Here is a 23030-nt window from a genome sequence, read left to right as displayed (position 1 = left end):
TTTTGTTTTCCCCCTGATATCTTTGACCTTTTCTTAACAGTGTTTACAGTAAGTGTATCCAGTAAACGTCATTCGTTAAAGTACAATCCAGTTGTATTCAACTTTAACAATATGATATCTTATCAAATTATTTGTTTTACAATACAACATTTGTTTTGGTACGATATTTCTTGAACGTCTTCGCAATACATTTCAAATGGAGTCGTTAGTGAAGTCAGCAGAGGGAGCAATACCAAATGTGTCCACAAGATGGAAGCATGCAGACAGGAGAGAAGCTCGCTGGGGGTAAACAAACCCGGTGCCTTGCAGTCCCGGGTCGCATTCTGAACCTCTTGAACAATGCCGAAAAAGCGACATAAGGCGACGGACAATAAAGATGTCTAAAAGGTTGTATTTCAGTGTGGTATATGTCCACAAAATTACACTTATTTGTTAAAAACTGCTCTTTCTCTAGGAAGTTTGGTGTAGTCCTCACCCCTTTCCAAGTATTATGTTTTTAAATAATTACTGCTTCTTTATTTCTTTGCTGTTTTATTTCCTTTTTATTACTGTTAATTTCTTTTTTCTTTCTTAACCGCTGGAAGCAACCCTGGTGTAGTCACCCTTGCGAAGTTGCGAATTAAAGCAGCGGACTTTTCATGTTCCTTCTAAACCTAGCAAAACGCTTCACCGAGACTTTGAAATGACGTCACGCCTGTCTATAGCCTAAAAAAACAACAATTGTTTGCAGTATTCTGTGACGTGTGTGGACTTTTCCTGAGTCCTCGTCTGCTGCTGCTGCTGAATTGGACCCACAGGTGAGTCCAAGTACTCGAACATGAAGACGTCATTTCACCCCCGTTGACCACCTTTTGCCTGTAGGTTAGTTTTTAGAGCTCTCTGCCTCAATTGGGGGGGGGGGGGGGGGTCACTGCCTCATATGGTCTGCCCATAGAGACGGGTCTGCAACATGGATGTGACAACTTGGAAGGGTGGAGGAATCCAAATGAGGCAATGGGTGGAGTAAAGTTGCCCTGAAGCTCAGCACGCCTCATAAATAACCCCGGAGGCGCCCACATCCAGAGGACTGGCCATCACAGCACCATGCCAGGCAAGCCCGCACCCATTATGAAGTCCCCCGCCAAGAAGGCGGCCGAGAAGGCACCAAAGCCGAACCCGCCGGCCGCAGAAGCCGAGCCCGTACCTGCGGAGACGCCTGCTGAGGCCACACCTGTGGCCGAGGGAGAAGCATCACCTGCTTGCCCGGCGGAGGACAGTCCCGCTACAGAACCAAGCGCACCAGGTACATTTTACTTGCATTGTAGTCACTATAGTGTGACTTTGGTAGATAAAATATGTATTATTTATTTTTTATTTATATATTTACTGAAAAATCTAGAGAGAAAAAATGACATGGCGATTATTTTAAGAAGGCGTCAAATGCTATATTATGGTCACATTTGTGGTTATAAAACAGAATGTTTAATGTACGTATTAAAAAAAAAAACTGCTATGAATCAGCACATTTCTAGTCATGCCCACTTCAACCTCTGAAATATCAAACAATCGCCAGTATTTTGGGTTTTTGGGGGGGGCAAAAAGTTTGCTTCATGTGCACATTAGACCTACATAGTGACCAAAAATTTGTACTTCGTGGCAAAAAAAATCGCATTTTCCAACACATATGATGTCATCAAAATGGACACGTACTGTATACTGTAGAAAGACATCATTATCTGGATAGAAGTAAAAGTGTTATTAGTATTTTTTACCAAAGGAAAAAAATAAATCTCTGGACATGTGGTGGAAGGTCTCCTCTCACTGTTTAAAAAAAAAAAAAAAAAGAAGAGTAAAATTTACTTGAAAAATCCTAGTAATGTTTATTCACTCAGAAATGAGAGAGTATTGAGTACAACTACTTTGAGTATTATTTTTTTATAAAATAAAATAAAGTATACATTGAGGCAGAAACTCATGACCTTCATCTTAGGAGACAGCTACTCTACTACCTGAGCCATGCCACGCTTGTTTGCTGTTGTGTCCAAAATGAGTCCCAAAAACACATTTTTTTACCTGTACAAAAGTCATTGATGTGTTTGCTTAATGGATTTTTTTTTTTAATTAATCACTAGCTGCTGAATCTGCACCCGAAGGCGACGTCGCAGTCCCTGCTTCGAATGCACCAGCAGACGGTAAACAAAGCAAAGTAACTGAAAGTGCAGATGTGTTTTATTTCAGCAGTTTTATGTCATGTCCATCCATATATAAAACCCACTTTTTGTTTTTCCAGCAGGAGCTGCTCCTCCAGTTGAGGAGCCACCCAAAGCCCCGACACCCCCACCGGCTGCAGGTGAGAAATGATCTACTTTAGTTTTGTACTTTTGTTCATCTATCAATATAGGTCAGCGACATATAGTGAAAGGCAGAACAATTCAATGCTCATCCACTAGATGGCGGAATTTACAATTAACCTGCGTATACCACCTGTTGCCATTCATACAATAGAATACTGTCATCGCTAGACAGGCCAAGATTTTAAATTTGTGATTGTATTGAGACGAGATCATCATTATTTCATGATGTAATATACTTTTTATTGTATTTTTTTTCTGGTGGTGTGTGGTTAGATGTATTATTTTTTTAAATATAATTTTAAATTTTGTTCGTTTTATTTTATTATATTTATTATTTATTATTATTATTATTATTATTAAATTTATTTAATTTATTGTATTTATTTTATTTTTTGTATTATAATTTTTTTATTTATTTAAAAATTTAGATTTTTTATTTTTTTATTTATTATTATTTATTTTTGTATTATTATTATTTTATTTATTATTATTATTATTTTTATTATTTATCCTAATGTAAAATATGTGCCTTGGTTCAACAAAGGTAGGAAAACACAGGTCTAAGGATCAAATGTGTTTCTTTATGCAAAAAGTCAGCAACCCTGCCAAGATTTTAAATTTGTGATTGTATTGAGACGAGATCATCATTATTTCATGATGTAATATACTTTTTATTGTATTTTTTTTCTGGTGGTGTGTGGTTAGATGTATTATTTTTTTTAATATAATTTTAAATTGTATTCGTTTTATTTTATTATATTTATTATTTATTATTATTATTATTATTATTATTATTATTATTAAATTTATTTAATTTATTGTATTTATTTTATTTTTTTATTTTTTGTATTTTTTTTTTTATTTAAAAATTTAGATTTTTTATTTTTTTATTTATTATTATTTATTTTTGTATTATTATTATTTTATTTATTATTATTATTTTTATTATTTATCCTAATGTAAAATATGTGCCTTGGTTCAACAAAGGTAGGAAAACACAGGTCTAAGGATCAAATGTGTTTCTTTATGCAAAAAGTCAGCAACCCTGCCGACGCTCGTGCCCAATCCTGCTAAATAATTATACAATAATAAATACAAGGTTCATATTGATGCAACTGTGTGTTTGTAGTTCCCACCAGCGCACCATTGGAAATATCTGTGGAGGACGTGAACGACGCGAGCCTCACCGTCAAGTGGAAGACGCCAGAGACGATCGGAGAATCCGGCCTGGATGGATACGCCGTTGAATACTGCAAAGATGGAAGTAAGCTCGCCTACTCACTTTGTGGGGATGTGTGTGGCTGCACCTGTTCGCCAAGTGTCAAAGGTCAGATTGAGTCATAGCTGCGTCGGCGGCTGTTGGCGACAGTCGTCATATCACCTGGACGCCACTTTTAGAAGTGCTCCATAGCTCAGATTTCGTCATGGCTGCCAAAACGTCATCCTTGCGTTGTTTGTAAACTCACGTCGGCAGGCTATAACTCATTAAAGAAGAAAACTGCTTTATTTTAAAAACAATTCATATTTTTATAAAATAGCCAAAGGAGCAAGAATGATACCCACCTCACACTACCATGCTCACAAAAAAAAAAGTTGCTTCAAGCTGTTTAATGAGTCATGACAGCAAAGTTGAAGTTTACTGGAAATCTAAACACACGCGCCAAAAATAATTTTACACATTGCTAACTTATTGCTAGCACTCAATGGAAAACCCTATTGCCCGGCTAGCAAAAATTAGCATTATGAATGAATGAATGAATTTTATTTTTCAAACACACATATATATTTAAAAAAAAAAAAAAAAAAAAAAAAACAAGAGAGAGAGAAAAAATCTACTCAGATATAAAGATATAAAAAATCATATAAAACAAAAACATAACCTATACACATGTTCGAAAAAAAGGAGTAGAAAGAAGAAGACTTTTTAACTCCTACCTCTATATATATCGTGATGAAACATTCTCAAACAATAAGACTCAAACATAATTCAAAACACAGTCCTGTACATTCATATAAAGCCACATAAAAATACAAGAAAACAAAGCAAATAAGACACCAAAGCGCCTTAATATTTAAAATTTCTTTCTGTGGCATTGTAGGCATGAATGATTTGATATTTGAGTTTCTTCTTCAACCTCGATAAGGAAGTACATCGCTACAGCTCATCATCAAGACTATTCCACAATTTCACACCCAAAACTGACACACTTCTGTATTTTACATTAGTCATTTGCATTTCAGACATAATTAAACCCCTTAAATTGTAGATTCCTTTTCTTAGTTTATTTATTTTTTAATACAAAGAGGTAAGCTATTATTTACTACACGAAAAAGTGTTTCCATTGTTTTTAAGTACACAATATGCATAAGTTTCAAGATACCCGATTGTATATATAACTGATTAGTTGTTTCTCTGTAACCAACCTTATTTATTATTCTAATTGCTTTTTTCTGTAACGAGACATCATAGGAGGAATTTATCTTCGAATATTGCCTATTTCGCACATAAATGTTTTAGTATCATAAACAGACAATACTTACTTAAGACCGTATAGTCTTCCAAATCTGTGACAAACAAGTTATAGTAATAAAGTTTGCCATTTTCTTCTTCTGTGCTTTTTACATTTTCATTTAAGTTCATCTCTTTGCGTGTACCACACTGCCTCTAGAGGCCAGGATGTGTGCAGCAGGAACAGCAGTTTATTTTATTTTATTATTATGATGCTATTTTTATAGGCGAACATTTGCGACACAAACGAATCTTGATTTAATTTCAGGGTTCTGCAGTGTTTTTTTAAGGTTGCAACGTTCCCTAAATTTGTTTTCTAAAAAGTTTGAATGGTTCTCTTAACAATTTGATTGTTTCCTTGTCGCAAGGACATGTCCAAAATTGCAACAACAAAAAACATCAAAACATTTGGTTTCGGGAACGTTTAGAAAATACTGCGACCTTGAATGAACCCTGATGTGAAATCAACATTCGCTAGCATCACAAACGTTCGTCCCAGGCTTCATTTATGTTCTGGTTGTTCTTTTAAGTTGTATTTAAAGTTGAGTTTCGGTAGTTGAATAATCCGTTTTGAAATTCATAAACGTGTTTTAACCTACAGTATGGAGTATAGATTATTTGCGCTGTTTTTTCTTCTTCACTCTTCTTATTTTTTACAAGTCTGTATTATATTGTACTCTTATTTGTGAGCATGTTCACAACAACTTGTTTAAAAAAAATCATCTTTATTAATTGTGGTTTAAATATTAACTCATTCACTGCCATAAATTCATTAAAAAAAAAAGATTATTAAAAATTAGGGGCGACAGACGATTAAAATTTTTGTAAAATTGTAATTAATCACATGACTTGACATGATTAATCACAAATTTTATATCTGTTCTAAATGTACAATAAAAAAAATCTAGGTTTTCATACTTGTGTTAATAAAAGTGGAAAAAAAATGTTAAATTAATAGAAATTGTTCAAATTAATTTTTGACGTTTATAGCCGTCAATGGTAATGAATGAACAAAAAAAAAAAACACTATAAAAAATTTGGGGGAGTCAGGCCATTAAAATTTGTAATCATAATTAATCGCATGACTTCCCTAGTTAACTCACAATTAATCACACATTTTATATCTGTTCTAAATGTACAATAAAATAAATTCTAGGTTTTCATTCTATTGTTAACAAAAGTGGGAAAAAATGTTAAACTAATAGAAATAATTCAAATGAATTTTTGACGTCTATAGCCGTCAATGGCAGTGAATGAGTCTTTAATCCTGATTCTGCTCCCCTCCCCCGCCTTAATCGCCCAGCCCGTCATAAATCAAGACACTTATATATTTTATTTACAGTACATGCAAGCAAGTGAAAAGTCAATTTTTCCATCATTTGCCCCATTCAAAAGATGCGATACATATTGATTGTTCGTGTTTGGTCGCTGACTTTGGTGTCCCTGCAGCTACGGACTGGGTGGCGGCAAACGAGGTGGCGACCCCGGCTACCCGCTACTGCATCAAGGACCTGACAGCAGGTGACCTGCTGCTGGTGCGCGTGGTGGCGGTTAACCCCGGCGGCCGCAGTGAGCCGGCCACGCTCGCCCAGGCCGTGCCAATTCGCGAGGTGGTTGGTGAGTAGCTGCCACGAATGCAATTGTGCCCCCGGGTCAAAAGAGCTCCGAAGGCCGTAATGAGTGTGGGTGGAGTTTAACAAAGCATTACATAGAAGCAGATTTTATTAGAAACCGCTCATAGCTGTCATTTGAAAATCCTCGTGCTAGGTGGCTGTTTACTGCCGTTTGAAAATAAATCCAGGCTGGTCCTGAGACGACCTTTCTTTAACCGTAAATCACACTTTTCTCTCTCATGTGTCTTGACTAAGTGTGTGTGGTTTTAACACACAAATAACCACACGCACACACTCCTGGTCATGTTCTTACATTAATAGCAGTGTGCTTCTGTGAAGGAGCATGCGACGTAATTTGCCTGTCCTTGAAAATTGCTTTGCACTTCTGGGTGTCATTTAAGGTGATGTGCATACTATTGTTGTTCAACCTAAGCTAGCATGCTAACATGCTGTCATTCAACCTCAGCTAGCATGCTAACATGCCGTCATTTATCCTGAGCTAGTAAGCTGTCATTCAACCTAAGCTAACATGTTGGCATTCAAGCCAAGCTAACATGCTAACATGCTGTCATTTAACCTGAGCTAACAAGTCGTCATTCAACCTAAGCTAACATGCTGTCATTCAACCTAAGCTAACATGTTGGCGTTTAAGCCAAGCTAAAATGTTAACATGCTGTCATTTAAACTGAGCTAACAAGCCGTCATTCAACCTAAGCTAACATGCTGTCATTCAACCTAAGCTTCCATGTTGGCATTCAACCTAAGCTAACATGCTAACATGCTGTCATTCAACCTAAGCTAGCATGCTAACATGCTGTCGTTTAACCGGAGCTAACAAGCTGTCATTCAACCTGAGCTAACGTGCTAACATGCTGTCATTCAACCTAAGCTAACATGCTAACATGCTGTCATTTAACCTAAGCGAGCAAGCTGTCATTCAGGGCTCCAGGTGGCGGAGTGGTACCGTCACTTGCCTACGATGCAGACCATGTTTGTATGTGTACGTGTTTGTGTAAATGTGTGGGGGAAAAGCTGTCATTCAAGCTAAGCTAACATGCTAACACGATGTCATTCAAGCTAAGCTAACATGCTAACATGCTGTCATTCAACCTAAGCTAACATGCTAACATCCTGTCATTCAACCTAAGCTAGCATGCTAACATTCTGTTATTCAACCTAAGCTAACGTGCTACTTCCCAATTTTTGATTACCCAGGAACCAAAACTTACTCTTTTTGCCCTAAAATTAGCACATTCATTGGAAATAGATTGGTGACATATTATAATGGTAATGTTATAATCTGCTTCTAGGGGGCTTTAATATTATTTTGCAATGTGCCACAGGCTCACAGCAAAGAGCACTCTCCAGATTCTTCACTTAGAAAAAAGTTACAGGTCCATTTTCGCCACACAGCAAGCGATTGAGCAACGCGCAGACTACAGACTCATTGTAACGGAAAAAGTGCGACCCTCTAGGGTTTTTGGCCTCCATATGCCTAAACAGTAATTCTACATAGTAATATTTGTTAACTGAACCACTAACAGAGGAAGCAGGCGAGAATAAATAAGATAAATAAGAAATATTTGATTGGCTGTTGCTCATTACTGTATGATTATAGAATAAGTGCGTTTGATAGCACTTGATAGTATACAGTATAGTATAACTATAAGTGAAGCGCTTCTACTTAGAACCCCCTTGTCAATCTCACAACCGTGTAAACATGTCCCACTTATCGACTGTGAAGGACAGCTTACTGCTCGCGGAGCACATTTCCTGCTCGAGGTTCAAATATCTGCAAACAAACAAGAACATTTAGTGGAGAAATGCGGTCATGCAACCAGAACTGCCGCTCAACTGCGCCGATGTGAAACCCGATCCTAATTGATGGATTGTGGCTGGCTTGCGAGAGTTAAATTCAGCTGTGCTCCAGCGTCGCTATCCTCAGTAGGCTACACACAAACACCCTTGTGATTCAAACACAATATCCTCTCATAGGTTCACGTTTATCCATAAACAAATGCGTAGGATGGATGATTTGTGGGAGCGCTGGCTGGATGTCTCACGATTGCTGCGAGGGAGCCGATTTGCAGGGATTAGCGTTGAGGCCAAAAGTGAAATTGAGCCTCATGGATCTGAAATCTTAGCTGTCAAATCTTGGGGAAAGGACGATGAGCCAAATTGGTTCAGGAATGGTGCGAGATGCAGCTGAGACACTCAAAGGAGATTGATGGACAGGATGTTGATAGCTCACAACGATAAGATGTTCAAAAGTCCGTGACCTGGCTACAACCTGCTGGTTTTAAATATCGTGTCAGCTCTCCAGATATTTGCTGGGATGCTGTTCTTGATACTCAGCCGAAACCAAAGCATCCAACCGTTTTCTTTCTAATAACAGCATTTTAAATGGCTGCGCTTTCCCAGCTGTCATGACTTAGCACTGCGACGCTCGAATCAGTTGAACGTTGATGACATCGTTCTTCTTGGGGATCAAATGTCAGCCTCATCCAAGACTTGACCATCTCGAAATTTATTTTAAGGGCTGTCGTCTTCTTCTCATTCTTGTCTCTGCCTGGATAATGTATGTTGATGTATTAGCCACTCTTAGTTTGTCTAGTCTTATGCAGTTATAATGTCCCTTATGACATTCACTAGTGCCAGTTGCTATGTAGTTACTATGTCCCTTATGATGATAATGTATGACGAATGACAATTATGTATCAGCCACTCTTAGTTTGTCTAGTCTTATGCAGTTGTTATGTCCCTTATGGTGTCACGAGTGGCCATTGCTATGCAGTTACTATGTCCCTTATGATGATACTGTATGACGAATGACGATTATGTATCAGCCACTCTTATTTTGTCTAGTCGTATGCGGTTGTTATGTTCCTTATGATGTCACTTGTGGCAGTTGCTATGTAGTTACTATGTCCCCTATGATGACAATGTATTACGATTATGTATTAGCCACTCTTGTCTAGTCTTGTGCAGTTGCTATGTCCCTTATGATGTCACTTGTGTCAGTTACTATGCAGTTAGTATGTCCCCTTGTGAGGATGTTCTTGTAATTGTCACTCTTAGGGCCTGCATTTTAGTTTCTCTATTTGTTACTCTTATTTTTGCCATATACGGTTTCATATAGAATTTGGCATTTTCCTAGCGAGAATTACTGATGTTGAAGTTCCTTAGTTGCTTAGTTTTATCTCTCAGCACATTGAGGTGTCTTCCATGCAAGCTGTCTTCCTGCTCGCTGTGGTTACTTTGTACTTTTGAGTTCTGCACCCAGCCCGCTCAAGGATCTTAAGGTTTGTCCCGTGCCAAGTGTTGTCTTTCTTGTCTTTCATGTCTTGTCTTTCTCCGGCTACACAGTTATTGATATTACAATATTGGGACCGCTGCCTTCGTACTTTCATTATTCTGAGAAATGCTAAATCCTATTTTCGTGGCTCAAAAGATGATGTGTTGCTTTCTCTCGAATCTCTCCCTTGTGCTTGTACGAAGTTGATTAAAAGGGCTTTTGTTTACTCGTCTCCTGCATGGAATATGCTCCAGAAATATTGGACAGTAACTGATTTACAAACTGAAATTTTTTTTTTAGACCAATTCTATAGGAAGCGCCTCTGGACTGGAACTATGTAACTGTATTTTGTGTTTTCTGCTGCCTCTTGGCCGGGACTCCTTTGAAAAAGAGCTTCTTAATCTCTTGATTAAATAAAGGCTCAATTCAAATTAACAGTGAAAATGCTCAATACGTTGACTGCTACTGACCAACAACCAGTCCAGGATTTCATCCTGCCCCCTGTACAAAAGGTCCTGACCTTACATAATAGAACTAACTGCACCACATCATACTGAAATTTCTGAAATTCTGTGAGTGAGGCTGAAGATCTCAGTGGGATGTAGTGCTGCTTTCCACTACTAAAGTGAAATATATGTACAGTGAATATAAAAAGTTGACACACCCCGCGTACAAATGCTAGGATTTTGTGAGATTTAAACATTTTAGTGTGCCATACTGTAAATGATGTAATAATTGTCCTGTGACTTTATAAATGAAGTCGTCAGCTTTAAACAAGTTGCATCATCAGTCTTGACGCTCGGTCGGCTGATGTAAATAGAAAGTGTCAAAGTGTTATTTTGAGCCTGCAAGACGGCGGCGGTCTTGCAGCCTGCTGTGAAAACACACCTGGCAAACGTAGTTAGGCTGCCACCTCACTGTCATGCGCTTGCCCCCATATTGGCTGCCACTCATGCGACAAGCAGAGTGCCCCGGATCAAACGGGGACAGGATCCAAGCATGAAAACCGATGATGGGGGTCCAGATGAACTTGTGTGACTTGTGTGTTGCAGAGCGACCAAAGATCAAAATTCCTCGCAACCTCCGCACGTGCTTTGTCAAGCAAGTCGGAGAGCAAATCAACCTGGTCATGCCGTTCCTTGTGAGCCCAAATTTCAAAAACTCAAAAACCAAAAACCTGAGCAGGTTCGTCCTCATTGCTCGGCTCTCTTCTTGAAATTCTGCAGGGCAAGCCCAAGCCTTCGGTGTCCTGGCTGAAAGACGGTCAGCCTTTGGATGCAAAGAGGGTCAACATCAGGAATAGTGACAAGGACAGCATCCTATTCATCCGCACTGCTCAGAGGGAGGACTCGGGTGTTTACGAGATGACGGTTCAGGTGGACTGCTTTGAGGACAAAGTCACCATCGCCCTTCAGATCGTTGGTGAGCCGCACGTGGAGCAAACGCTGGTATAAATAAGCACTTCGCAAATGCCACTTTCACGGAGGACGACAGAAATGCATTCGTCGAATAACATCACAACACCGATGCTATTTGTTAGCCTGTCTGTGGCATTTCCCATCATTTGTTAGCATTAAGCTAACCGACATTACCATTTCTCTTTTGTCCTTGTTTAGCTTGACAGTAAACTTCAACTGGCGATAAACATATTGGAGCCATTTTTTTTGTGTGTGTGTGAAAAACTACTTAGTTGCAGAGGTCACTGCCATCATACACCGCTCGCATCTCAATTTGCACCCGCAAGTCAAAGCAAAAAGTTGGCGATGTCAGAATGACTGTTTTCAAAAGAGGATTTTCTTTTTTATGACAAACTTTGAAAAAGTTGTTTGCAGTCTTGACGCTGCTAACAAGATTTAAATGTAGCCTCACTTCTCTGCCCAAAAGAAACGACCCCACGCCAAGGCAGCTACATTGCTAGCATGAGTTGTTCATGAAGAAGTATTGCCAAAAACGTCATGTTACCGGTTTGATTTCGGATTTTTTGGAATCAATTCAAACTTGAGAGGCAATCAACGTACCTGATGTCCCGATGGGAACGGTCACTGGTGGATGCATCAACTTTATATCTTATTACATGAGCTTTCCAATTCCTTCTTTTTAACTTTTCTTGTTGACACGAGTTAAACAACTGGCCATGAGTTTTCTTTGCGAAAGTGTTGCTACTGCATATGTCCACGTAAGCAAATGATTGATGATTGATTCTATGATCACGCTTAGTTTCTATCCTTATATTTGGCTAGTTTTATTCACGCCATGATGAGTTCAGGAATAATAATTAAAATGTAAATTACAGGCAGGGTTGGACTGGCACAAAAGAATGACCCTGGTCTGGCAATTTGATTTAGGCACGCCAGCCCGGCCCAGCTCAACTCTTGCCTAGCATGCAGTTCTGCCACTGATTTATTGATGATGTTTTAGTTTGCTATCTATATTCGAAATGGATGAACGGACTGGTCCCTCTAAAGTGCGGGCCAGTCTCTTGGGGTAAAATGTCGGAAAATAATAATTATAAATAACCAAAAGAGGCCGGCCCACCAGGCATCTGCCCTGAACGCCCTGTATGTCAGATGGCCAGTCCAGCCCCAGGCTTAAGATAGACAATGTTCTCAACTTTTTTAAACTAAGATTCTTCTGTCCACGTCTTCTCCAATTCCACAGAGCTGCCCGGTCCACCTAGCGGTACAAAACTAGTTGACAGCTGGGGCTTCAACGCCGCGCTGGAATGGACTCCACCCAAGGATAACGGCAACACGGAGATCACCGGCTACATTGTCCAGAAGGCCGACAAAAAGACCGGGGTACGAGCTCACGAGCTAACCACATGAAGGGGCTGTCATTGTAACAATTGGACATGATTGCGCAACTGGGATTGTCCTCACTTGTCCACAGGAATGGTTCACCGTGCTGGAACACTACCACAGGCTAACCGCCACCATCTCGGACCTCATCATGGGAAACTCGTACGCCTTCAGAGTGTTTTCTGTCAACAAGGTGGGCATCAGTGAGAAGAGCGCCGAAACCAAGGACGTGGCAACGATCCAGAAAACAGGTGCCCACCCGACACTTGGGCTCCGGCAAGCATACTCACTCATTACATTTTCATTTTAATGAGCTGCAGGAATGTCGTTACCTTAGAAGACTCCAGGGACAGAGAAGCCCTTGACGCGTATTTAAATGTAAGCTGACAACTACTGCAGGAGTCAATTTAGGGACTCAAGATGGTGTTTAAAAAAAAGCTAGCAGATATTAGCAGCGGTCGGGAACAACAAAGTATATATCGCTGACATCGGGCCGAAAACTTGAACCTGCTAAATGGGCACGTTTCAGGAGACCCCAAAAACGACACGTTTGTTCGACCAATAGCATAGGTTTTTGAGAATAAATATGAAATTGGCCTAATTGTGACTTATGAAGTTTTAGCCCAAATACTTTATTATTGTACTATCAGGTATCGGTACTTTACTTGAGTATAGGTAAGTATTTTGATGTTGCATTTAAACCAATGTTTGTACTACTTATTTTGTCAAAATAGTCGTTATGCTTTTTTCAACGTCAGTGGATGAGGATGTGATATTTAAGATGTCGTGAGAGGAAGTAAACCGCGAGTTGAAATCTTGCAAGGTATTGATTGCCCCACCGTGGCCTTGCTTAAGAGAAATATCTGATTTTGTCAGCTACAGCAAGACGTGGTAAATGTGTCTTTGGCCAGCATGAAAACCACAAGCACTCACGTTCAAAAATTCTCCCTCGAATCTTGAAACGCATCCTGTGTGTAAAAGGTGTTTTTGTTTTATCATTAGCTAAGTGCATTTTTTTTTGTGTTATCAAACCGTCGAATGTAACTCACAGTAAAAATGCATTTTTGTATTTAAGTACCAAAGTCTGTATTTTTAGTTTTATTTTACTTAAGTAAAATAATTTAATCAATACTTTTTTTTTTTTGACACGTATTTGTACTTCTTCGCTCTTTCGCTTCTGTATATTACAGTGGATATAAAAAGTCTACACACCCCCTGTTCAAATGCCAGGTTTTTGTGGTTTGAAAAATTTAGACCAAGCTAAATGATTTCAAATCTTTTTCCACCTTTAATGTTACCTATAACTTGCACAACTCAATTGACCCAAGTGTGCACAGCTCTTTATAAATGGCAAAAGGTCATCTCTTACGTTTTAACAAGCCAAACACAAGTGTGAGAAAAATACATTTGTTTGGTATTGTTCTTCAATGATACAAATTCTTACCTTGTCTTTGTCTGTTCTCAGGCATCGTCTACAGGCCTCCTGAATACCAAGAGCATGACTTCAGCGAGGCGCCCAAATTCACCACGCCGCTCAGCAACCGCGCTGCCACTGTTGGTTACACCACCAAGTTGCTGTGCTCTGTTCGTGGAAGTCCCAAGGTCAGACATGTCAGGGAACCTTTTGAAAATAACGGTCCTTAGGAACAACCTGACAACTTTGATGCAACAGTATATACATTTAGTATCATAAATAATCATATGATGCTGTGTGAGGTGCATTGTGGTGGGCTTGAAATGTTACTATCCTTCAAATTTGGTCCCATATGACATGTGCAGATTCCTCATACTTATATATGAAATGCTAAATAACAATAAATGCACTATTTTTTATTTGTTTACAATCCAGGTGAAAATGTGACTGGCATTCTAAGAGCAGAGGTCACCAAGGCAAAGCATTTTAAAAAAAATAAGTAAATTTCAAAAAATCCAGCATCCACGTTTTTATCTGAGTACCAGTCAAACGTTTGAACTAGGGTTGCAAAATTTAATTTGCAATGGGGAATTTATTATTTTAACCCTGGAAAACCCAAGAACCCTTTTCTTCTTTGGAAAATTATGAATTATACATTAAATGACTGAACTGAAATCACTGAACACCAAAAAATGTTTTTTCAATGTTTTTTTCAATTTATTCCCTAATTTAGGATTAGGGCGAAATTTGACCCTTTGGGATTTAGGGGTATCATTTCGAAAAATCAGAATAACAAAAACTGTCAGTAAACTATTTAGAATTTAAGAAAATAATCAATCAAATACACAGCTACATTGAACAATATAATTTTTTTGTTTTATTTGTTGCATTTTAGCCATCTTGTCACCACCACTCTGGCTCATGTAAGTGCAATATTCATCCGCTAGATAGCCCCATGCAGGGGTCAGAAGTGGCACTCTGGACTTTTGAAGTTAAATTTGTAAAAAAAAAAAAAGGTCTTTGTTATTTGAGTAGCAGAATTTAAAGGGGCCAAATTTGACCCCGTGGGTTCTCCAGGGTTAAAGCAAAAATGTTTATTTTGTATGAATGCGTTCAAGTGACATTGGGAGTCACTTTTTGCAGTGCCCTGTTTTCTCAGATGAAAAGAAAAAAAACATGAAGAAGGGGAGGTAAAAAAAAAAAAAAGACAAAATCAATTCAAAATTCACTAGTTTAAATTCCCATTGAAACTTCGGACACACATTTAATAGCATGGGCAAGTGTGTCTTTTTCACTGGTATTGTATATCTAAAAATGTTTTATTTGTATATTCAAACAAAATGACCACTAATTGCGCCACTTTAAATGAAATACCGGATGTGATGGTTTTGTAGTAAAGGGTCTGGCTCGAGCTGGTATGAGCGCATGTCGTTTCAGTAGGTCTGGCATTACGGATGGCCGCTGCTGGTGCTTTGGTTAAACTTATCTTTACAGTTGTCTGTCTAACGGGGCCGGGCTTAGGTGACAGGCTGCGGTGGAAATGCGGCTGATTATGTGTTCCAGCCGTCCTTGGCTTCTCACCAAGGACAACAACATTTGCAGGGTCATACCGATGCTGCTTAGGCAAATCCGACTGGGATTTTAGAACGCGGCATGCCGGGAGCGCTCTCGTAGGACTGCATCACAAAGTGGACAGCAGCAGGAAGTGTGTAATAGTAGTTGACGTCAAATACTTTCAAGTGGATTTCGGGGTTCGGGGCCGATCCAAGTGGCGATCACGCCCCAGTCCCGAAATGAACATCAATGAATTTCGCATCTAAATGCATCCTTGTTGGAGACTTCACAGTAGCAGCTGGCTGGAACTAAAGACCACTCGCGTATAAGCCGCTATGGGCAAACATATCCGCCAATTGTCTGTGAAGGGATCTCTTCAATCTCACTCCTTTTATAGGACTAACCAAAATGAAATGATGTGTTTATAGGCCCACCGTGCCTCCCCAGCTGACTCACTTCACAGCTGCCCGAGAGATCCAAAAGCCTGCAGGCATGTCCTGCTATCTCTGATAATGAGCTGCCACTAATGGAGATGTAGTGTGTTGGAAGCTGAGCAGGGAAGACACCAATGATAAAATAAGATAAGAGGAGAGCTTGCTATTTTTATCGCCCGCTCCTTCCAGGAGCACAGTTAGCAGTGACTTTAGCTGGAACCCCCGCCGTATTTTTAGTGCCATGGAAACCAAGTGGCACAGGAAAGAGCAGTAGAACTATGATAACCGTACCATCTCAGAGTTTAAAGATAATGACTGGGATTCACAGACAAAAAGAGTGCCGTGGTTATCCTTCGTGACAGAGCGGCACGTACAGAACATGAAAAGACCTGTATCATCCTGAATGTTTTGCCTACGAGAGATTCAGCAGCACTGTTATGCATCCAGAGGCATTTTGTTGGACTGCAATATTAGATACCACTGCCCAATGTGTTTAAGACCAAGTGTTGATGCCTTGTACTGTAAAATGATTTTAATCTGTTTGTCCAACTAACAGGACAAATTACTGCCAGTGCCCACACCCCCCCCAAAAAAAAAATTCTTGACAACAGTATGTTCTATGCAGCCCCACTCGTCTAAATACGGTATTCTGGTTAATATTGCGTTAGTGGAATCTGAGTTAAGCAGCAAATTCCAGCAGTTTTTATCAATTTCAGAAGGCGGCCATTTTGCCACTTGCTGTCGACGGAAAATTACATCACAGTTGCTCAGGTGACAAACAATCACAGCTCAGCTTCAGAAAACAGGCGTGCTGTGATTAGTTGTTGCCTAAGACCTGATCAGCTGTGATGTCATCTTCAGTCGACAGCAAGTGGCAAAATGGCCGCCCCCTGAGATGGATTAAAACGGCTGGATTAGGCTTCATAATTCATATTCCACAAATGTAATATTAATCAGAATGTCATGTTTAGCTAGTGAGGTCACATATAATATATTATTGTCAGGAAATGCTTCAGGTTGACTTTAACTCCATTACAGTATCTGACCATTTCTGCAGATATTTCATTATATCTTTTCATGGGACAACATTGAAGAAACGATACAATGAAAAGTAGTCAGTGTACAGTGTAAATGCGTTGTTCTATCAAAACAACTCAAAATACAGCCACTAATTAAACTAACTAACTAAACCCAGAGCAACAAAAGTGAGGAGACCCACAAGTGAAAATGTCCAAATTGAGCCCAGTTACTAACATCCCAAAAATAAAACCGTTATGAACAGACACGAAGGTCTGAGTGTGTCCAAGCAGGTTGAGGCAAACAGTTCGGAAAGACATGACCTTTGCTGTAATTCAATAAGCAGGGGGGCCCTTGGTTGAAGTCAGACCCTGAGGTTCCAATAAAAATGCACTCTGAAACCTGGAGTGGTGCATACCTAATGTCAGGAAAAGTTTTAAGTTACTGTCCCTCCCGCTCAGAAAGGACCGATGGCGCTCTACTAGGGGACGCCCGACCGCTCGGCCTCCAAACTATAACGGTAACGTGCTGATTTTGCGAGATGATAAAAGAAGAAATTCTCGCTCTTCTCTCGCAGCCGAAGATCGAATGGCTGAAGAACCAGATGGTGATCGGTGACGATCCCAAGTTTCGCCAGCTCTCCAACCAGGGCATTTGCTCTTTGGAGATCCGCAAGCCGTGCTGCTTTGACGGCGGCGTGTACACGTGCAGAGCCAAGAATGCTCAAGGAGAGGCCACCGTCTCCTGCAAATTGGAAGTCAAACGTATGTATACGTGCACTTCTGTCTATACAGTGCAACCTCAGGTTTTTGGGATTCATCTCTTCCGAAAAGCCTGACTGTCTGAAACGGAATGGTACAAAAACTGAAGTAATATTTCCCGTAGGAAATAATGCCAATCCAAGCAAACCATTCCAGGTTCCCGAAAAATACATAACTGTAGATGAATATTCAGACACCAATGTGAAATAAATATGAAATGCATAAATGAACATTGAACAAAAACAAAACTGACCTTAATTGAATGATCGTGTATGAAAGACAGAGGTTAGGGATGAAGGTTAGTGATTGTAATGCTAATCTGCCATTTTTGTACAGGGTTAGGTTAAACCCTTTATAGTTCCCTTAGTTGGACTTAATAGCTACAGACACAAGTGGTTTGCTTTTGACTGCTGAATTTATTGCTTCTTGTCAACAATAAATCCACCGTGAAAACTGGAGCAAAACACAAATACAAACATAACAATTAGCATAAAGAAAATAAAGACAATTTAGATTTAAGTTACACAAAAGTATTGACAGACACAAAATAAACTAACCTCGTTGGCAATATGCAATGTCCAAAAAGGAAACAAGTTTGTTTGTTTTCTTTCTCTTATCTTCATTTTTCTGTCTCTCTCTGACAAACTTAACATCATAGTCTCATGCCTAAGCTCTTCCTCTACTCACTTACTCACTGACATACACATACACATACACATACACCCCGCTACAGCGCCCTCTCTGGTGTGGTTGGCGACAAACACCCAAAAGCAAAGGAAACAAAATGCACAAAAATGACAATTTAACAGTTACACTGTTGCTACAAATTCTTTTCTTTTTTTTTAAATAATCGAAGGGCCAGCACTTGGAACGGTTTTTGGTCCCATCATGGTTTAATGAGCATGAACTCAATAAACAAGCACAAAAAAGTTTTGAAATGCTTCTGACGAACCCACAGAAGGAAGTTGATTCGAGAAAATATTCATTAAAGTTTTTACATCCAAGGTAAGCGTTGCATGGAAAAAGATCCAGGAAATCAGTAGCTGAGTCACGCGGGCAGAAAAGTGGCTTTGGTACGAAACATTTTTAACCTGAAAAGCAAGCGGATATACCAAAAACCAGGGTAAAAATTCTGTTTTAAAAAAAATCTGCTAAAACTGAATCATGCGAAATTATACATACAAAAAACTGAGGTTCCACTTCAAGAAATGAAGTTAATAAATTGCTCTGGTGTCATATTTAAACCATACAAAAATTGATGGATGTATTTTTCTTAACAGAAGTTAATCTTTTGGAAGCTGATAAGCAGAAGAGCAAATAAAGCAAGACTTCAACCTTCGGAGGTAAGGCCAAAGACAAAGACTGCGTCGTGCGAAGACACAGCAAATACATTAGGGTGACCACCCGCTGATAAGCCCAAGGGGGCACAAGGGCAATGTTTCTGAGGGACAAAGTCGGGGTGGCAGCGGACCCACCCCACGGGCAGACTTACTACCCAGTTCTAGCACATATTTAAATGGTATATTAACTCATTCACTGCCATTGACGGCTATAAACGTCAAAAATTCATTTGAACTATTTCTATTAGTTTAACGTTTTTTTTTCCCACTTTTGTTAACAAGAGTATGAAAAACAAAAAAAAAATTATTAGATAGATAGATATGAAATTTGTGATTTATTTGTGATGCCCCAAATTTTTTATATTTTCTTTTTTTTTTAATTAATTCACTGCCATTGACGTCATAAATTCATTTGAACTATTTCTATTAGTTTAACATTTTTTCCCCCACTTTTGTTAACAAGAGTATGAAAACCTCGAATTTTTTTATTGTACATTTAGAACCGATATAAAATTTGTGATTAATCGTGATTAAACTAGGAAAGTCATGCGATTAATTACAATTAAAAAATGTAATCGCCTCTTGTCCCAAATTTTTTAGTATCTTTTTTTTTTTTTAATCAATTTATGGCAGTGAATGAGTTAGATAATGCCCTATTTCCCTAAACATATTCTGATGTATGCTCATAAATTGGGCACCCTTATTAATGAGTGTATATTTTCTAAATAAAGAGTCATAATATCGTAAAGGTGCATTGTGGAATCTGTCACTTTTTTACTCGTGACTGCCATCTCTGGCCTAAAGCAGAACTACAGCTTTTGTGTCAAGCAAGCTCATGCATGGTGCGCGTGTAAGTTTGTGCGCTCGAATAAACTATTTGGAGCTAGAGTTTAGGGTGTGCTCTTTTTGTTTCTTTCAATTTCCATCTCAGTTGCGTAATATACCTTATTTAGCTTTCTGACATTCATCCATCCAGCCATTTTCTTCAACCGCTTATTCAAGAGGGGTTTTTTTTTTTTTTTGAAAAAGGCAAATTTGTCGATGCAATTGCATTCTTTGTGAAGTGGGAATTGTTGAGCAACTTAATTGAATTGCTTCAATCTGTAAGTTTAATTAATTATGAGTCCATTCAACTTAATATTAACTTTGGAATAACTTAACTCAATGCTGTGTTACCAATTGAAGCAATTCAATTACGTTGCTCAACAATTCTCTTTTAAGTCTTGAGAGAGAGCAAGAGAGGAAATTTGCACTGTGACATGATAAATTCCTGAAGGAGTCTTTTCCAACATGCTACTCTAAATTGACTGGCGGAAGCAGGAACTTTCTGCAGAAATACACGCACACACATTGTCCAAAGTTGCCCTTCATTGTGCACAAGGTCGTGTGTTTTCACTCCGGACTGCAAATGGGGTCACATGCCAGCCTGACCACCCCAGAGGTCGGGTCTTGAATGCATCCTCGGTGCGTTGGGATGCAGTCACACCTGTATTTCCGGCTGCCCACTTGTGATCAGATCACATTACCAAAGGAGTGTTTTCATGCCAAGTGCCAAGCGCGGCCCGTGGACAACATGAAGAACTGTGAGCGTCCCGGTGCGGTCTAACGGAGACGCCACCATACTTGGGAGTGTTTCTGAAGGGGATAACAAGGGATTATTAAGGGAGCGCCTTTTCCTTTGGGTGAGGAGGGGGTTGTTAATGGTGGGGGGGGGGGGGGCATCATGATGTCAGCACTGCAGTCCACAGCTTCTAAAAATGAGTCATGCTAATCTGACATGCAGCCAAACTCATCACATTACCATGAGTCAACAGGCAAAGACTGGCAGGTGATTTTCTTTGAAAAGGCACAAGCAGCTCCGAAACACGGATGTGATTCATTAAAAAAAAACTGCACAATTGAAATCAGATTTCAGCTACAGACTTATGACCACGCAAACTGACACAACTGCTCTTTATCTGTCTTTTCTTTCTTTCTTTCTTTCTTTTTACCGGTCACGGCATACATTTTCATTGTTGCTAGGCAGAGTTTTTCAAGCCTGGTAAAAAAAAAAAAAAAGTTTAATTGTCAGATAACATTCATGATTACTGTTTGCCTTTTGACAAAAGAACTGCATCACCCCAATAAGCATTTGTCAGGTTCAGATGTAGACATTTATCAAATAAAGAGAGAGAAAGCACCTGGCTCCAAATTAATTGCTCATGAGGAAGAGAAAACTGCGGCCTTAGTTTGATCGGTACAGAGTCTCTCTTGGTTCATCATTCAAACAGTCCCCTTATATGTACTAATCGGGGCATCTGATTACATGACAGAAAGAGAAAAACAACTCCTATCTCACTTCACACTCTCTAGGTACGGCATGCAAGTCCAGGGGGCCCTGGCGTTCACGTGCGTGACGTCACGTCTTCTTATCAGTTGTCCCCACTCGGCAGCTGAGTCGTCCACTTGCAACTTCACCAAATACAATAACACTCCTTTGCAATACATAGCAATCATAAACAGAAATTACTACACTATTACGTTGACTTGTGTTTCCCAAGAGGCAATTCACTTCAACACGGCAAATGTATAATAATCCTCCAAAATAATTCCTACAGCATTGAAAGCACAGGGACATTTTTTTTAAACATTAAACGGGATGTTGAAAATGAATGAATTAAGAGCACTTTTGCACCACCTGTTGCGCCTGCCGTAGCTTTTTTTTTTTTTTTTTTTTTTTAACAACAGCACCATCTGTTGGATCGGTTGGGGCACTACCTCACTTTAACGCTTGTTGCATACACACATTTTTCACCATTCATAAAGACAGTAGGCTACTTCATGTATTGTCTAACCTTGTCCTCTCTTGGGTGCAGCTATTTTGTTTGATTATTTATTTATTTATTTATTTATTTATTTATTTATTTTTGACTAGGTTTACCGTTTTACATACCGTATTGTAAACCTCAATTTGCTTTTTGTGTGTGTCCAGGGTTCTGGGAAAGGTGTGAGGAAAAGAAGGTGGTGCGACACTGTGTACATAATGAAGAAGCAATCTTCAACCCACACCACCCAGATCCACTTGGCTGAATGTTGAATGATAATGTAGTTTGTCATGTGTCAGGCTGAATAAATGATTTTTCTGCCATTTGCAGCTTGTTATACTGCAGTATACCACTAAATAAAATGGATTTGATTTTGCAAAGGGCATAAGAAATTAAATAAATATTATATTTTATGATACCCTATGTGGATTTCTACGTGTATTAAAAGTGTCCTACGTTATTTAAGTGATCATTTATTATGTGAAAGATATATATATATGTATATATATATATATATATATATATATATATATATATATATATATAACTGATAAATTAATCACAAAAAATAAAATAAAATATCGCATTAATCAGGAATTAATATTTGTTCAATTAATTTTGACCATAGATTATCCTTTAGCGTGACAGTGGATGGCTACGTTTAAGGTAGCACAGGTTGTGTTTGAGCAATAAACATAATTACATGCATTTAAGTAAAGCTTTAGTTTAATAAATGTTTTTAGAATATTTGTCAAATATTTGTCAAAATAGTGCCCCCCCCCCCCCCCCACACACACACACACACATTTTAAATCATGCAAGTAATCAACTGAACACATAACCTGGTGCTCTCCAAATTTGGCGGGGGAAAAATGTTGATTTAAAATAGCTTTTTTTGTTAAGCGATTAATCGTGATTAATCAAAATTCTAAGATGTGATTAATCTGATTAAAAAAATTAATTGTTTGACAGCTCTAATTTATATATATATATATATATATATATATATGATGAGCAAATAAAGTAATTTTCTTGACTGAGTGGACAGAAATGAGCTACAAAACTGCAGCAAGTAGATTCTGTATACTACTGTATCAGCCCTGATAATTCATGCTGAGACCTGCTTGACAAACTCATTTCCTGGACGACAACGAAAAA

The 23030-nt window shown here is 38.9% G+C and overlaps 1 protein-coding gene and 1 long non-coding RNA gene across 5 annotated transcripts; one reads left to right on the top strand and one right to left on the bottom strand.

Annotated features, from left to right (window-relative positions):
• Positions 1-982: 982 nt before the first annotated feature.
• mybpha (myosin binding protein Ha) lies at positions 983-22170 on the top strand. Of its 3 annotated transcripts, XM_077553312.1 has the most exons (13): positions 983-1282; positions 2112-2171; positions 2270-2329; positions 3463-3597; positions 6292-6459; positions 10803-10891; positions 10977-11172; positions 12409-12548; positions 12640-12799; positions 14014-14150; positions 17545-17731; positions 19009-19071; positions 22040-22170. In XM_077553312.1, the coding sequence occupies exons 1-12, from the start codon at positions 1084-1086 to the stop codon at positions 19047-19049; spliced, it is 1572 nt and encodes a 523-aa protein (XP_077409438.1). In that variant the 5' UTR covers positions 983-1083; the 3' UTR covers positions 19050-19071; positions 22040-22170. The 3 variants fall into 3 exon arrangements, with proteins under 3 accessions (XP_077409438.1, XP_077409431.1, XP_077409450.1); XM_077553305.1 differs by lacking the exon at positions 22040-22170 and having other exon boundaries at positions 19009-19650; XM_077553324.1 differs by lacking the exons at positions 19009-19071; positions 22040-22170 and having other exon boundaries at positions 12640-12741; positions 17545-17706.
• On the bottom strand, positions 3338-18406 carry LOC144039707 (uncharacterized). Of its 2 annotated transcripts, none has more exons than XR_013289519.1 (4): positions 18286-18406; positions 13993-14130; positions 3715-3980; positions 3338-3640 (listed from the first exon to the last, which is right to left on the bottom strand). It is a non-coding gene; the product is annotated as an uncharacterized LOC144039707 (long non-coding RNA). The 2 variants fall into 2 exon arrangements; XR_013289520.1 differs by having other exon boundaries at positions 13993-14169; positions 18286-18399.
• Positions 22171-23030: the final 860 nt, after the last annotated feature.

The sequence above is a fragment of the Vanacampus margaritifer genome, chromosome 1, assembly GCF_051991255.1.
Source record: "Vanacampus margaritifer isolate UIUO_Vmar chromosome 1, RoL_Vmar_1.0, whole genome shotgun sequence".
Taxonomy (NCBI): Eukaryota; Metazoa; Chordata; class Actinopteri; order Syngnathiformes; family Syngnathidae; genus Vanacampus; species Vanacampus margaritifer.
This window is presented reverse-complemented; position numbering and strand designations above follow the sequence as displayed.